The following is a 17,798-nucleotide window of genomic DNA, read 5'->3' as shown; positions in this document are numbered from 1 at the left end:
CTGTGGATTTGATGCGCACCACAAAGGTGAAAGAAGAATTCTAACCTGAAACCCCACTGAAAGCGAGAGAGGGGGCAAAGGTGTCAGGCTCAGAGAAACACACAGACGTAGAAAAACAAAAACAAAACAAAAAACTACTTTGAGAGAAAAACTTTCTTGTGGCGCTGCACTGCACCACTTGACACAAGCTGTCAGAGAGAACAGTGTGTGATTGATCGTATGTCGTTTAGTTCCACTCAATTCATCCCGCCTAGATAGCAGGGTGGAGTAACAGAGAAGTAAACGCAGAAAGTTTACTCTAACCGGAGATGTCAGGCAGGAACAAAAGATAGAAAGAATACAGTTCAAGGGGGAATAAAGCACCCGTGGCTGCTTGACAGATGGAGCTCACCTGTCCTCAAAAGACAGAAGGCTTCATTGACATTTGTCTGAGGTGCTAAGCAGGATCCCTGGGGGGACAGCGTCGCCTTTGATACTGCATCAGTTTTGTGTAGCGGTTGTCAAAGTGAAACGGGGTAAAAAAGAGGCGAAGGGCAGAGAGAGAGAGAGAAGACAAGGAATCAGGTGAAGGGTAAGGTGGAGGTGGAGGTGGATAAGAGAAGGATGAGAAAGAAGCTTGGACAGAGCGGTCAAGGGTTTCTGATTGATTGGTCGAAAGCGAGATGTAAGGAAGGGTAGACAGAGAAAGAGAGGGATGGGGAAGAAGTTGAAATGAAAGTGCGACCAGTAAAGATAAAAGTATAAGGGCAAGTAGTGGAGCAGCTCAGTCCGACGTTTTCACTGAGAACTCTTTGGAGTGTCTTATGTTGATCGATATTTCACTGATATGGTCTTTTGTTTTGCTCTAAGAGCATTTTTCCTGGGAATCTGCTGTCGGTCGTAATGCTCCCAGTCACTGTTTACTTGGTGATTTTTCTGGGAGAATGGGACAAAAGACATCTAATTTCCTCTCACTTCGCCTCTAAATGGCCATCAGTCAAAGTGAACATGGTCTCCTGATGATAAAGAACTCACCGTTTCGGCATCATACGTCTGTCTCTCCTCGCTGCCATCCCTCTCCTCCTCCTCCTTCTCTTGATTTGCAGACTGTGAGCATGCTGGTTGTCTTTGTGGTTCTCAGACAGGAAGTTGGTATTTCTCAGCTCACCTTTTGAAAATGTCACAGCAGAGATGAGATACACCGTCTCCCTTTATGCACTTCTTTCCAAATATCACAACTTGTTGGCAGAGAAATGTTAATGCAGAAATTTAGTGACTCAAACTCACTTCCAACTCTTTTTTTTCGGATTTGCTACATGTTTTTTGGATTAAAGTCACTGTTTGTTCTAGTTTCTATCCTGCTGTCACAGAAATAAAATAACTTGAAGGAAGGCTTTGCAACAAATTTGGAATAAAAGTGACAAACCTGACAGCAGCATTCTGTGCTTGTGAGCACAGACAGAAAACTAATCTGTTTATTTTTAATAGTTTTAGCCTTTCAGAGCATATCGGCCTTGAAGCTGCACATTCAACAAGCTTTTGTTGTCTCTCTACTTTTGACATTTGGAAAATCTCTCTGGGCCAAGCAAGGGTCATCTGATTTTCACATTTTCATTGATTTGAAAACTGTCTGTAATTGCCTGTTAATGGTTGTCAATGGAAAAAAGGACACATTGTGCTGCTTTTAAGGTTCAATTTAACCATTTACAGAGCTCTGTTTGGAAGTTATTTTTACACTAACACACCTTAATATGCACTCATTGATGCTTTTCAATTTCAAATCTCTGTTTGAATCCTAATCTAACCAACATCCGCTTGTGCTTAACTGTTTAAACTTTGCAACTCGAGTTAATGTATGATTATTGTGGTGTGAAAATAGTACTGAATGCACCCACGGACAACTATCGACCTTCAGTAAAGTTTAATTCTAAAATGAGAATGTAAAAAAGGCAAATTGCTTTTCAGAATCTTTTACTAACCCATAATCATCAAACAATTAAATAAAAAACCACAACAGCAGCAAACAACCTTGCTGTAATATTCACAATTGCTAAAAAACTGTCACAAAGTAAGCTGTAGCATTTGTTTTCCTAATGTAATCGACATTTTATTTATTTATGAGTGGCCAAGCAAGATGTAACAAACTGAATTTAAACGTTAGTCACATAATTCTTTTTAAGCAGCAGAAACTACCAAACAGAAGGAGAGCTTGATGTTTGTTTTCAGACTTGTTTTCATGTCTGGAGGAATGCAAAATAGTCCCACATCATAAGCAGTTTAAAAAATATGCTTGTGCTTAAACTTAAACCCTCAAACTGACAGAAAAAGTGAAGTGGGCTTCCAGCAATGAATGACTATGAATATATGATTCTTTTTATAGGTAAGGTCAGTTTTAAGACCAAGCTTTAGTGTTGGCCGGAAGGCAAAGAAAGTTCAGGAATGCTGTGACATTGATCAACCCCGACTCCTGTTGAAAGTTTCCCGGTATCTGTCCGCTGCTGTGCTAAATAGGTGTTGAAGGTGAGACAACGAACGGAGGCCAAGAACCGGAGACTGAAGACATACTGCTCTAGAGGCCTGTTTACTGTTTAATGGACTGTGTTCTCAAATGGGACACTTAATTAAAACAATGCTTTGGTTGACCTCTCCCTGTTGTTTGTGATCATCTGTGTCTGAATCCAACCACACTAAAGTGTCACAGCTGTGTAAAAGAAAAGGAGAGTCACACTGGTTTGTTACTAATCAGGCTGTAAACAGCGACTTGTGAACTTGTCTGTTTTTTGGAGAGAGTCCCCTCTTTTTTTCTGTTGCGCCACCATTCATTCAAATGGTGTTCCCTGCAAGCACACAGTCAGCTGCATGCACACATTCACTGGGCTGATTCTGCAGAAGAAGAATTGTGAACAAGCTATAATACAAAACACTACATTAAGAATCATCATTAAAGTATGAGAGGGACAGAGACAGGATCACACAGCTGCGATGTGCCGTAATGAATCAAAGCTCTTGAGAATGAAGAGTCCTTTTGAGTTGATAATGATGGTCAGACGCAGGATTACAAGATGGACTTTGATCTTGGAATGCATTAGTGTCTATGCCTGCGGGCTTTTGTATGTGGGGGGGGGGGTGTATTTGTAAAGGACTATATTATCATCGTATGTTGTCGGTTTTAAATAATCTCAAACAGACTTATTACAGAAATGAGTTCTCATTAAAATGGAGTCAGTAGAAATGTGCCATATAGAATTGTGTTTTTTTTATTTGCACTTAACATTTTTGTCTTTCAGTGTTTGTTAGATCTTTTATGATTGGTCTGTAGATTGTATCTTTTATTGTCTTCCTGCTAATTGTCACATATTATTGTTCTGCATGCACTGCAGTTTTTTGTTCACTCATTATATAACACATTCTGGGAACTCTTGGGACATTCAGAAGCAGCAGATAGCTTAACATTTCTGTGTGATGTATCACCTCCACCATCAGTAACGACCAAAGGCCAGGTTGAGAGTCTGAGCTCTGTGGAGCGCAGTGAGGGGCACTGAAGACAGGTCAATGATCAAGTTTTCACTCTGACTCATACTTACATCAAACCTCTTTATCTCTCTCCCTTCACTCTACCCTCCCCCCAGGGAGCCCATCCGTCCAACCAGCCTGCTGCCCAATGACTGGAGCTCTGCGCTGGGTTTGGGGAGGGAAGACGAGCCTTTAACTCCGGGGCTGGAGACCCTGCCGCTTCGACTGATGCAGCAGGACTGTACAGCTGTCAAAACCCTGCTTTTAAGACTCAGACGGACACTGCAGGAGGTGGGACATGCACACACACACACTAGCATGAACTTTTCTTTGCATGCATTTTAAGACATTAACTCAGTAGGATGAGGAACTACATCTCAAAACAGGGCCATGGTAAGTGTCCTTTAGTGTATTTGACATTCTCAAAGCACAAGAATAACATCTGGAGACTGAGATTCATTATTTTTCATCTTATATGGCACTGTCAGACCCTCTGATATAAAAACATCCAGTTATAAATGCATCAGATTGTTTCAGACCAGGAGAGGTGAAGGGGTTAGCAAAAATATATGAAGCAAGTGGCATTTAGAACCAAAACAGTGCAATGCTCCACTGACAAAATCCTCCACTCCCTGTTTTAATCAGCTCCGTTCCCGCCTTTAAAAGGTCTCTGTAATCACTTTGTTTTGTTAATTTAATCAGATTCTACATTAGGAGCAGGAAACTGGGATGCTAATTTTAGCAGTTGCCATCATACTCTTTATGCACACACACTTAGACTTTACACATTAATCCCCCTGTTTCAGGGTATCACTCTGCTCTTTAAATGCTTTAGTCTGCTTAAAGCTGAGGTTTTGTCCTCAGGCTATGAGGCCATCTCAGTGTGAAAAAACAGTGAAATTATATCCACACCATTATAGAAGTGATTAGCTGTAATGGGCACTTAGTAAAGCACTGACACGTTGCAATAGCTGCACAAGGTTTAACTGTAACAACCAGGCAACCATATTGATGACCACGCAGTGCAGTCATGCAGTCTTTTTAACTGTGGGACTGGAAGCGAAATAATATTCGAGCTTTGAAACTTCTTATTTTCACATTTTATATGTATTGACTTTTTTTTTTTAGAACATAAAATTGTAAATATGATTTATATGTTTTATTTGGGGTAATTGCTATTTGCAGAGCGCTTGACTTGGGGCAAGTTCTCAGTCAGAATGATAAATTATACAATCATCTGCTGAATATAAAGTTCCACTTTTAGCTGCAGTACAACCCAGTCAGGCCACAATGATAATTACACTATTTTAGAGAATGCCTGAGACCTAAACAATCGCTTATGTTTGTCAAAGTTGTGCCAGCATAGCTTCATTTGACCTGGTTATATGGATTCTGTTGTGTATATATATGCTATATTTTTTGATCTAGCCTTTGTTACTATATTTGAAAGTGTATGATGCATTTACATACCAAAAAGAAGAACATCCATTAGCAACGTGGCTGCTTTTTGTTGTAGTCCGCACAGGTGGCTGACCAAATGCTCTACAGACCCAAACTCACAAATACATATACACAAAAATACATATAAAAGGCTGACCAGACCTTCCTGAACACCCCACCATTAGTACCCCTAGACTAAGATCAAAGCTAGCTGTGAATTACAGTCCACAGAGGCGTATGCATGGCTATCTCCCTACCTCTTTATTTGTCATATCTCTCCTTTTTCCTCCCAGGAGCGCTGTGAGTGAGACATAAACTGAAGTCGTGACGGAGAGACTAAAGAGAGTGCAAGAGAGAAAGAGTACACAGCAACACAACATGAATATGAAAGAGGAGATACTTTGCCCTCTTTGCTTGCTCTGTTGTGTCATTAACTTGCAAATTTTGTTACCCTACATCAGTGGATGTAATCCATTCTGCAGTGAGGGGAGGGTGACTTGTCTAGTCTGTATGCTTTGCATATTATTAGCTTGACCTTCTGGTTTTGATCTCCAATCTTGTATTCTTTTATGTTGTTTACCTAAACTAATAGTCCCAAATTATTCTTACTTCTCGCCTCTCTGGTCAGTCACTGGTAAACTGTGTATGTCACACATAACACAGCACAGCCAGTCATCATCACTGTACTGAGCAGCAAAGACTGGGAGATGCTTTCAAAGAGCCGAAAATTACCATAAATGACTCATACAGTGTAATCCAACAATTCTGAAGCCAGGCGCTCGTGTCCAAGATCCAATATTTATCTCATTTTCTCCTAGATCTCCTGCATGTGTTCTGCTCTGTGCCAACACTTACAACTGTAACAAATTCTAGATGCTCTCAAAGAATGTCCACAAATGTTGTTTGTATGGAAGCATGGTTGAACAACATAGTCAAGGGAAAATATACCATGAGCGAAGCAAAACTTAACATGATAACCAAGAAGTCTTAGATTTCCCACAAATAAGCAGTTCTCAGTTCCTGTGTAAAGGTTATAACAAGGTAATGCAGGTAAGTGGCAGACTCCCCAACGCCCTTAGTTAAAATCTTTGTTCTTATTTCCTACCATATCTCTTGTTTCTCTGTAATAAAGGCTTCAAAACGCAGCAGAACCCTCTGAGAAACTACACATGATTTCCCAACATAAAGCTTGAAAGAAAGCTTGTCATTACTCATGACATGCATGACTACCGGGCCAGATAATACAACACCTTACAATTTCTTGTCTTTACAGGCATCATATTTGTAAAACTAGCATATTTAAGCCAGTGGTAGAGACTCCATCCAACATTGATTTATTTATCTTTCTCAATTTATCCTGTTGGTTGCACAAAAGAATATTTTTAAAATGCCACTGATCGTGGGTGTATTAATGTTGACAAACCCAATGATCCACATTTATCAGTGTCAGCCATGGATAGCAAAGCTGTAACCATTCGTTACAGCCAACACTCACTGTCTTTGTGGGCATGGATGGGCAGTATCCACACATGCACCACCAGTTAGCTCTTGCCTCCGAAGACCTCCTGTCTATCACAGTGACTCTGCTTGTGGCAGCAGCTTTTTTACTGCACCAAAGCTTTGTGTTGTTATATAACACTTACATATGATTTGAAAGGGTTAGGATTGAGGTTGGTCTATTCTAAGTCAGGTCCCTTTTATTCTCCAAGGTGCTGTAGTTACCCCTCAATGGTCAGAGGTGTCCTTTATTCTGTCATCTTTTTGCCTTATTGAGTCTCCAAGTAGAGGAATTCACTGGTCCAAAATGATGCACCCCGACCCTAAAGAGAGAGACCCTAAAGGGGAATATAGATTTTACTTCTCTGCCTCTTGTCACTCTTTTTTCCATACCATCCAGTCCGTATTGTCTGCATTCATTCTGCGTTTAAACCTGAGCATTATTTTCCGACCTTGCCTGAACCTGAGCATTCACCATAACGGTTGATCTGTCAGATGTCATGCCCCTTTAGTCTTCCCCTGTCCAAGTTGATCTATGACCCAACGTAGAGGCCAGGTTTCTTTGGACATCAATATTTGATTGCGAGACCAGATATTTTTGGATGCAGGTGTGTTTTTTTGTTTAATAACCTCTGGTAAAACAGCTTTTCAGAACTCTCCTTGTGTTATAGTGTTCCTTTCCCAAGACAGTGGGCGGGCATTTCTGAGCGGCACTTGATGACGTGATGCCGGTCTGATGTATACAGTAGCTGGCTTGTCAATCAAAACTTTGGGTGAACTCTTACAGCGAACTTTTATGTTTGTTTAGGGAGGAGGTGTGGAAAACAAAACTATTCATATAGAGCTTTTGTTTGACACAAAAACAAAGAATAAAAAAGAATCACGTCTAGACAAGCAGAGTTAGTTTCTCAAATTCAAAGCAGTCACCCTGGGTTTTCCAAAGAACTCTCTAAATTGCATGACAGTATGTGGTTAATGGTGCTGTCTTCTGATAAAAAGCCAAATGTCAATGAGAGAGAGAGTGGGCCTGAATGCACCTTGAGTTATTTAAAGGTTTCATTTCTTGATTTAAGTGATGTGTGAATGTGATTAAAGGGGTGTATCAAACTACAAAACCTGCTTTCCTTTCCCTGGCCATTCATCATCTTTAGACATTTAGCTTCTGGGTAGTGCAAGTCATTAAATCCAGAGCTCCCAGGCAGCTTTCTCCATTCTTAAATCTGAAAGGCTTTTTACTGAACCACATCTAATTGTGGGGACAGTTGTGTGTTAAGGCCTGTGGGACAGGGGTGACCTTAAAGAGAATGTGTATGTGTGAGAGCTACAGAGAGTGTGTTGGTGTCACTGAGTGTGCGCCTGTCTTTCTACATAGGGAAAGGCATTGATCATAGATGACACATTTAGGGCCTGACGCCATAGCACACCTATAATTCTGATAGGGAGGTATGCTTCTTTAAAAGGTCAGCCAAACCAATAAAGCAGCAAGTTTGTGCTGCGCAAAGATTTGGCCTCTTGTGTTTGTTAGAGCTGACTTCAAAATCTTGAAGGAAGGCCAAAAATAAGTACAAACAATCAATATTTTAGCTTAAGAAGACCCTTTTTTTCAGGTGTCTTGATTGTGAGTACCTGTTCTGTCTCAAACAACAGGGAGGCTGGCTTGCATATAAATCTGCAAGAGGGCAGCAGATGGCAAGAAATAGACCTTACCAGAAAACCAAGTGTGTGGAACCAAGTGTGTTTTTCCTGTATCTTACATGTGCTTTTACCTCCTTGTGTGTGCTGTCCTGTCATTACTTTGTAGTATTACATCAATACCAGCAGTCATGGTTTAATTTTATCCCACTTTCCCATCTGTCCTCGCCATTGGCCCTCACAGGTACCAATCTGACCAGCAACTGCTTGTTTTAACTTTGTGTACGTGTTTGTATGTGTTAGCGTGCAGGTTTACTGTATGCAGCTGTGTGTGTGTGTGTGTGTGTCTGTGTTTCGGAGCTCCAGCCAGTTGCCTCTGCTCTCTGCCCACTAGACACCTGTGTCAAGGAGCAGAGCCAAAATGTGTGTGTGATCACAGCTGGCCTCAGAAAACACAGTGATTATGTAAGAAGCCATCCAACCAAAGACAAATTACAGCACGGAGCTTTATTTAAACAGCCAAGTTCTCAGAAACGGACTTTATTTTTTTGCAAGAATTAAAAGCTAAAATGCTCGCGGATGTTGTGTATATCATTCTGTGCACATCACTAGCTTTTTACCGTGACATCTTGATAATATTTTTAATTTATGTTTTTGTCTTTACAGAGCACAGAGACGAGTCCTGCCAGCAGCCTCCAGTCTCTACCCATCAGCCCCTGCAGTGAAAAGTCCCTTCCATTCAAGGTAACCTAAAACACGACATTAATTTGCTTCATGCATTTACCGGATACTGAATTTGTGTGTTTGTGTTTGAGAGAAAAAGAGAGCTGATTACTAAGTGTTGAGTGAGAGGCTTTGGCCAACTTTTGAGCAAGTATCACTGCCATCTGTCAAGGAGTTTGAATGAAACCAACGCCCACACTTAACTTGGTGTCTCTGAAAAGAGAAGATGTTTAAGTTAACTATTAAAACTGTACAGATGAAGCCTAATTTTAGCCCTGAAGTAATTCTAGGATTGGGTTGCATTTCTACTGGATCAGTTGTCCTTTTATAAAGCAGTATGAGAGAGGTCACGATGCCTGATTAATTGCCTGAACGGTCTGGATCTCAGACGAATGGTTACATTTCTGGCAGGTCAGAAATTTTGTCAGCTGCAATTTGAGCAGTTTCACGCTCTGATTTTCTCACATATCTGCTGTCAAAAGTGGGCTTATTTTCATGTTATTGGAGGTGTTTTTTTTTGTTTTTTTTTACATGTTGTGGCTAAAACTGAAGTCTTGAATCTGCAGTGATATGAAACCGCAGAACAGACGCCACGTTGTCTCCATCCTCCTGCCATCTGATGCTCCATTTGCATCTTTTTTGTTTGTACTTTTTGTTCATCGTAAAAAAGCAGCCGTCCGTCATGTTTCATCATTATTGAGGATGTTGTTGCCTTCTTGGAATAAACTTGTTGGAATTGTCTGGGTCTGATGTTACATCCTACAATTCACTGACCCAACTGGTTTAATTAAAAGCACACAGCAGGCTTTCTCTGATCAAAAATATAAAACTGAATCTTCCTTTGATCCACGTGTCTACTTCAGTTTTACGCTTATCAGAACAATTAATAGCTTTTTTTTTCACACCAGCTTCTTAAAGAGATTAAACAGACAAAAAAAGAGAGCAGAGCGGCAAGTCGAGGAGGGACAATGAGAGGAACATATGAAGAAGAAAGAACCCAAAAGAAAAGCAAGAGAAATGGGCCAAAAAAGAACGAGAGAGGGGCCAAGTGCTCTGCTTGCCTTGACAGGCCCTGTTGACCTAGTCTATCAGAGCGGTGCCATCTAGATGAGATTTGATAATCCTTGCAGGGAGTGCTGAAGTGTGTGTTTCTGTGAGCTTTGTGTCTGTGTGTGAGAGAGCAAGGTTTAAGTTTGCAGGGCCTTTGTCAGGGTTTTTCTTTGGGATTTAGTTGAGTGGCGGCAGAGTTCTTGTTAGGCTCTTCAAGGAGAGAGAAGTATGGACAAAACTCCTCAACTGTGTTACTTTTATAACCTGCGTTTGTGTTTCATCGAACACAACCACACACTAATGCCCCAGCGTCTGACACAGTGCCAACAAATATTGAGCTGTGCTCCTAATAAGTGTACTTCGGCAGTAAGTGTATGTGTGATTGTAAACATACACAGTGTTTGGTGTTGGTACTGTTTGTCACCTCGTCTTAGTGTGTGTGTATTTATTTGTGTTTGTGTGTGACCTCTTTATTGACCTACATGGAGTGTCGGTGGCAGCTGGATGATAAGGAAAAATTAAAAATGTGGGCTGGGACGCAGCGTGAAGACCGCAGCCTTGGCTCAAACTCTCTCAGGAAGGAATGCATATAGAGGAATGATGGACAGACAGGAAGGTGGACAAGTGGAAAGATGGGTCAGAAGAGGTTAGAGGGAAAAAATGAGGGCAAATGTCCCACAAATATAAACCACAAACATAAACCCTTGACCTGTAACAACCAGAAAATAATCATTCAGATGGATCTAGGGGTGGTAATATTTCACTGTATTTAGATCCAGTAGAAATTACAGTACTCAGGGTTGACAATATTTGTGTGTTATTACATTACAGTTATATGTAAACATATTCAAAATGAGCAGGGAGCTTTATTCTTGACTTAAGGAACATAAAGTTCCTGAAATAAAGCTACTCTAAAAGACAAGTTCACTCGCTTAGCTACTTGAACAAAGTACATGTCGATGTAAAAAAGTTTCACAATTTCATATTCAGTAAAACTTGGCAGGAGAGAAAGAAAATGTGAGATTTAGATTTTTATCCACTTCATCGTTAAATATTAAGAAAGCTTTGCACCAGATTTCTAAAATATCATACTATGCCAAACTTTTATTGAAGAACACGCACCAGCTGGCATCCAAGTGTTAAGGAAATCTGGACACTATTCTTTCTCCAAAACAGTGTTGGAAAGAAAATAAAACAAATCTGTAAGCATTTTTATGTTTTCAATTGTCTACTGTAAGAATACAACTTTTGAAAAAAAACTATTGTTTTCCGATCGGAAATGAAGCTGTCATCCTAACTGTCCTGAACATCTCCTCACTTACCCAGGAGGGAGCGGCGGCGGCATTGAGATTGTTATGAAAAGCAGGGAGAACGCAGCGAGAGGTGGAGGGATTGAGGTTAGGCAAGAGATGGAAACAGGTAGAGGAATAAGAGACTTGTGTGTGTGTGTGTGTGTGTGTGTGTGTGTGTGTGTGTGCGTGTATATATAGAGAAGGAATGAGTAAGAAGGTGGGAGGCAAAGGCTAACCTTTTGACAGAGCTGCAGGCACAAAAAAGAAACAACATAAAGATGGAGACGGCATATTGCATGAGGAGAGAGCTGAATATGAGGAAATAGTTGCTCTGCTGAGAATAGGATATTGTTCTACTTGACTGTAAGATATATTGAGGAGCGAGGGGGATGAGGGGGAAAGGCTTTAGGGGAGGATGTGAGAGCTGGTGCATACAAAAGGAGTAGATTCAGCGTCATGGTATTATACCTGATAACTCAATTCAAGAGGAGAAAATTAATACAGGAGTGTGAGAGATGGAGGTGAGAGAGGAAGTACGAGCGTTTGAGGAGGAGGGCGGTAGAGAAAAAGGGAAAGTAGGGAGGGGCTAGAAGAAGAGAATTTGTCCTGGAACTCCAGAAAACGACTCTGCGGGTGTAAAAATAATCTACGGTAGCCACCTGAGAGGCTGCAGTGTCACAGTGCGCCCTAGTTTAATTTAGACGCGATGCATGTGACATGATATTACCAGATTTTGTCCCAGTTAGTGTTTTCTACTGTATTTCTGAAGGCTGAAGTGATATCTCACAGCAGAGTCATTGCCGGAGGTGTAATCAGAGCACCAGTGTGTTTTGTAAAACGACCAGGACAGCAACTTTTCTCCCCAATTAATGGACATTTGTGTACATTCACCTTTGTTTCAGCACTCCTGAGGAACTTCTTTTTATAGTGAAACGTTTATCAATGTGTCAGATGCTGCATAATTAGAAATTAATAATGTATAATGATAATGACTGCAAATTTATAATTATAGACCGTCCTCCATCCCAAGGCCACATTATGAGAGGGTTAAAAAGATGCATGAGTGCAAGAAAACATGTGAGTTTACAAATGTAACGGGGATATTAATCACAAATGCAAAGCAGGAGCGCAGAACGGCCAGTCTCATCCATCTTTGTCCTTTTTTTTTTCTCTCTCTCACTCCACGTGACCTTTTGCCCTCTGTTGTCTGAGCTTCACACCGAAAGCCTGGCGTCCAGTTTCACACACAAACTGTCACCCACTCAAGTGCATTAATGTGTGAAAAGAGAAGAAGAAGAAGTGATCAGAAAAGTTGTTGGAATTTCGCTGTCCAGATTTTCACATTTCCTGTTAAATCTTTGTCCCTCTGATCAGTGATTCTGTAATACGAGTTCTGGAGATTAAATCAAAACCCTTGACGGTGAAACTTAAATAGGCGCTTTTTACATTTCAAATTATTCATTAGGCTATCATCTTAGAAAGCCAGTTCAGACTGAGGACATGTTTGACTGATGTACTGCATTAACACTGGGTCAGTCTTATTCTTGGATTTGTCAAATGCAACTTCGCTTTGGTTTGATTTAAAAGGAAGACAAAAAAGTTTTAACTAGCCTACCCCAGGCGATCTCGACACTTAACAGCTGTGTGTCAGAAATAACAAACAGGGTTGTCGAGTGAGCGCTGACAAATGAAAACATAATTAAGAAACAGCAGGTACACCTGAGGAAAATCCACTCCCAGAACACTCAGCCTTGAATATTAACTGTACAATGTCCTTATAACTGTGCAATTTGACTTCAGAAGGCTTAAGTTTTTTAATAATGGAGCTGAGTAGAGTAAAGAGAGGTGTTGTCAGATGTGCCTTTTGTTATTCACCCAGAACACACGGACAATTAAACCTACTTTAAATACAAAACATTAATATCTGAACTTTATTTATTTGATTTAGACTTACAGCCCGTCAAGCAGCTTCAAGGCCGCACTTGATTAACCTAATTTTTATTACTTTAAAGCTATATTTAATACAGTATGTCTCTGATAATTCCTCACATAAAGCACCTCAGTGGCCACCACTACATTTCAGCACATTTCGGCAGGTGACAGCTCTCTTATATTTCAAACAGCGTAAATATTACAGAAGTGGTTTGACAGCTTACCCAACTGTTTCTGTGCGAGCTGTCAGTTTTACTGCTTTCTGAGCGGCTCGGGACAGATAAAGTACCTATAACATCACAATCCAGAACATGTGCCTCAGTTTATATAGTAGGATAGCAGCGCTGTAGCTGTACATTATGTGTCCAGATGTACACAAGCTTTTTTTCTTTGATAGCTATCGAATCAAATGGGTGCTGACGGTGACTTGGTCTTTACTTTACTGACAGCTGAGTTAATTCATAAAGGCAGGTGAGAAAGGTCACAGTTTTTAATGACACTCTTGGAGGCATGATACCTTATCTGTCCAAGTAAGTGACACATTTTTTATCACCTCCTCTCCTTTTCTTACGCTTAAGCCGCTTCTCTCACCCTCCTTTGTCAGTGTGCATAAATAGTATGTTATTGAAGTCATAATTATAGTCAGTCAGGCAGCAGTAGATAAACACAGAAAGCAAGCAGACAGAAATAAAGAGATGTTTAAAACCACAGGTAGGCTACTTAATGTGGGAACTGTGTGTTTGTTTGTTCAAGCATCTCTGGTGTTGCTTGTTTTTTAGCTATGAATTTAATACATTGTGGTAGTGTAGGTTGTCCAGCAGGCACATCATGCAACGTATAAACCCACCAAAGAATAGGCCTGTATCACGTTTTGTCAGTGTTCATTTGGCAGGAGCAGCCTACACTGTGGCTCCTTCCTGTACCCAGTTTTTGAAGTACTCCACTTTGTGCTGCATGTTGAGGGTGCACTGTTTTGGCAGTTGGTGTACAAAGTGCTTTAGCATTTTGTACTGACAGTACACATTTCCATGGACATAAATCAGACTGGGTTGAGAAAATGACCCAATTGTCAGATTTAAAAGCCAGTAAATTTATAAAGATGCCAATTATTTATGACTTCTTTGTTTTGTGCTGTATTGTAAGGTTTGTGATGTCCTGCGCAGAATGTTTTTTCTTTTCTTTTATTGTTTTTTGCTTTGTTTCCTCTCTTTACTTTAAAGTTTTATATAAGCATGCGTCTTAAACTTCTCCAAACACCCTTGTGTCTTGTCATGCTTTTAGAAGTGAGTTTGTTAAGGAGGCATTTCATGGCAAAACGGGTATGCCTAAGGGTAGCCTTAAATATCGTGACATCCAGTAATGTATGGTCAAGCTGATTACACAATTGTCCCTTTCTTCCTTTTTCCCCCAAACCCTTTTAGCTTCTTCAAGCAACACGCAATTTGTGTTTTAAAAGGTGCAAAGTTATGAATAAATGTTGAATAAATTGCTTTAAAAAGAGGAGGAGGAGAGGAGAATGAATTTAATTATGATGTTATTTCTCACATCCCTTTTTGCCAATTTCAAGAAATAGGCAATTTATTAAACAAACTGAAGGAAGACGGGTGTTAAAATAAAAGATAAACAAGCCTCGCATTTTCTCAAATGTGTTTCTCAAAAAAAGAGTTAAAAAATTAAATAATGTCATGTAACAAGGGGAATGTGATTCATCTTCATAACCTCTTCAACTTGCAGCTGATTGCAGGCATAGAGGGGCCTCGACATCTATACAGAATCACATAAAGTGGATGCACTCCAATGATTCTGATCAGATTTATCCCCACTGAGGCCGTACCAATCACATTAGAAATAAATTTGCATGCCCCACTTTTCCTCCACAGCCTTTTCCATCCAATTCAGCCTGGAAAAATCAGTTGGAATGCCACCTGATGGGTGACTTCATGCACACTGGGGGGGCTTCTTTCAGCTAGCAGGATAAAGTGTTTCATTTTAGTTTATTTTTTAGGTTCTTTTAAGAGATTTTCTGTAGGGGGGTACATGGTTGGGCTGGTAAGTGGCAACAAAGGCCAGAACACAATTAACTGTATGTTGTAATAACTTTCCTTGTCACAGAGCTCTGTCTGACCTTGCACATTATCATCCTTCTATGTTTCTCTCTCAGCTTATCCCCATTGTTTTCTATCTTTCTGTCCACATGAAGCCCACATGAATGTAGTCCTAAGCTGCTTCTGAACATTTAACTTTAATTTAACATTTAAATTTAACACTCAGCTCTTATAACAGTGGTGTCTTATAACAGAGGCAGACACACAGCGCGGTTGTAGCCAGACAGCTCATTTATAACAGCCTTCAGTCCTTTTTGGGTGAGTTTAATTTTAGAGGCTGATTAAGGTAGTTATTGTCACAGCATGTCAGTGGTTTTTCAATCTCATCCTAATCTCACGTTGTTCTTTTGTTTTTTTGTTGTCTCTGTGTGTGCATGTTATGAAAGTACAGAAAATTATAGACATCTCCCTTGTAAGACCAGGTAAACAGAGTCCACTCTGACTCAATACCGCTGGACTTTGTTTTTGTTAATTGTTTGTCCTCGTGGAGAAAGTATCCTTTTACAGGCTTTATCCCCATGGAAGCACTAAGCCGAGCTTTTAGCTTTATCCTCCTCGACCATTATCTTGTGCACATGTAAAGACCTCAGACTCACCTCAACATCAACCTGTAAAATGAGGAAAGCAGTCAACAAATGTCATCAAAACTTTTTTAAGACACCTGCAGACCTTGAGTTTATCGGCTTTTATGTTTTGTGGAAATTGTCAAATGGCCACCACTTTAGCTGTCAAGTTAGTGTGGAAAGTGTTTATCGATATAACTGCGAGAAAAAAAAGAGACTATACTTTCTCAGAAACACTTTTTAGGGCACAGATATGCTTCAACCAGAGTGCTTGGGATGGTCGAACAGTGTATGAAACCCTGTGCCTGCCACTCCTGTCCAGTGTTTAATTGATTGGGGTGGGGCTGCACCTGTTTCTTTAAATTCCTGAAACCAACTATGTGAAAACAAAGTGCGTTACATAAATCAAAAAAAGTAAAACTGTGATCTGAAGCCCTAATCTGAAAAAGTTCCAGTTCCAGCTGTGGGGACACAATCTAAACCTCAAAGCGATAAGTGACCCATAGTCCTGTTTCTACTGCTAGCTACACAAGTTAGGTAGCTCATCATGTCATGGGTGAAAATGAATTCAGGAAAAACTTCTCGTTAATCGTTATTCTATCTTTAATCCAGTTTGTGAAGACATACTAAATAATCCCTGATGGGAAACTCAATTTTTTCCCGCTGTTTTTACAAACATGCTACACACAAAGGCCCGGAATACAGACATGCACAAACAGGACTCTATGGACATGCATAAATGGAGTGATGTCAGAGTGAGGGGGCTGCAAATGGGATTCGGTGCCTTGCTCAAGGGCAACTCGACTGTGCCCAGGAAAGGAACTCGCACTTCTCCAGCGACCAGCCCCAATTCCACACTTGGTCCGGGCTTTAACCAGCCACCCTCCAGTTCCCAAGCCAAGTCCCTACAAACTGAGCTACTGTCTTTAAATAAATAATGCAACTGCAAATTATTGTTAAATATCAATAGGAAGACATTTAAAAAACGACATATAATTATAAATACTTCTTATCCGTGTTTGTTTTCTTTTCTACTTTCATAATGAAGCTAGAAAGATTGCAACTTATGTCATAAACAGCATTTTATATGAGGTATTAAAAATGTAAAAGGTAAAAAGGTAAAAGTATTTTTCTTTCCCTTTTTAATTATGAAAAATATAAAGGTTACTGACATTTTGTGCCTCCTTTATTGTGGCAGAATAAAAGTCTTGCCTTCCAATGGTGTTAGAAAACATGTACAAACATATTATAATAAGATACCAGTCTTTTTAAAGACTCAAAAAACACACTAAGCTTGACTCAACTTCACTTTCAACTTAATAAACCTCCCCTGCAGTCAACAAGTGTCTTAATCATGCAGCCAATATCACTTCTTTTTTTTACCTGTAGCTATTTATCGTCATCTTTAGATTCATGATATACAACAGGTTACATCTGAACATTTCTGAATATTGATGTGCTTTGAGGAAAGGTGTCAGGCTTCCTGTCTGTGTGTCTGTATCAGAGAGGTCATTTATAGGACGGTGTTGTAGCTCTATGGTTCCCTGTAGTCTCCCTCTGACTCTCTGTCTGTCCTTTAGCTAGATGGCTCCCTGTGGTCTGAGACCATCATGCTCAGCCTCGGGCCCTCTCTGTCCTCTCCCTCTCTCTATCATTGTCCCCCTTTCCTCACATTTCTCCATCATTTTCCTCCTCTTATCTTGCCCCTTTTTTTTCCTCTGCTGCTTTTATGTCCTTGAAGAAGTAATGACTGTCTGTCTATCTTTCTGTCTGTGAGTCAGCTTCCTCTCCTTTTTATCTCTCGTTCTCTCTCACTCTTATTCCTTTTCTCTTCTCTCTCCACATTCAGCCACCTGTCAGTTTTAGAATGACGTACAATATGTTAATTAAGCTGATAAGTCTGGAGCTTTCTGATGTTTCGACCACCTTCACGAGCCAGTGAGTAGCCTGAGACCCTCTATCTGCTCCCTCTTGGCTGTTCATCAGTTCTGCAAGTGTAGAAAGATGATTAAGAGAAGATTTTGTTTGCTGTATTCACATGTCATGTCAAAAAAGGAACTGTATTTGTACAG

At 40.3% G+C, this 17,798-nt stretch overlaps 1 protein-coding gene across 3 annotated transcripts in view; it reads left to right on the top strand.

Moving 5' to 3' along the window:
- ccser1 (coiled-coil serine-rich protein 1) overlaps positions 1-17,798 on the top strand; it is a 108,980-nt gene that overhangs the window by 30,965 nt on the left and 60,217 nt on the right. For all 3 annotated transcript variants that reach the window (XM_069682778.1, XM_069682780.1, XM_069682779.1), the window contains exons 7-8: positions 3,609-3,783; positions 8,728-8,805. In XM_069682778.1, the coding sequence (XP_069538879.1) occupies positions 3,609-3,783; positions 8,728-8,805 (253 nt within the window). The remainder of the gene's footprint in view (positions 1-3,608; positions 3,784-8,727; positions 8,806-17,798) is intronic.

The sequence above is a fragment of the Semicossyphus pulcher genome, unplaced genomic scaffold, assembly GCF_022749685.1.
Source record: "Semicossyphus pulcher isolate SPU_LCO1_2020_fin unplaced genomic scaffold, fSemPul1.0.p SCAF_6, whole genome shotgun sequence".
Taxonomy (NCBI): domain Eukaryota; kingdom Metazoa; phylum Chordata; class Actinopteri; order Labriformes; family Labridae; genus Semicossyphus; species Semicossyphus pulcher.
Note: the sequence above shows the minus strand (reverse complement) of the source record. Positions and strands in the feature narration are given on the sequence as shown.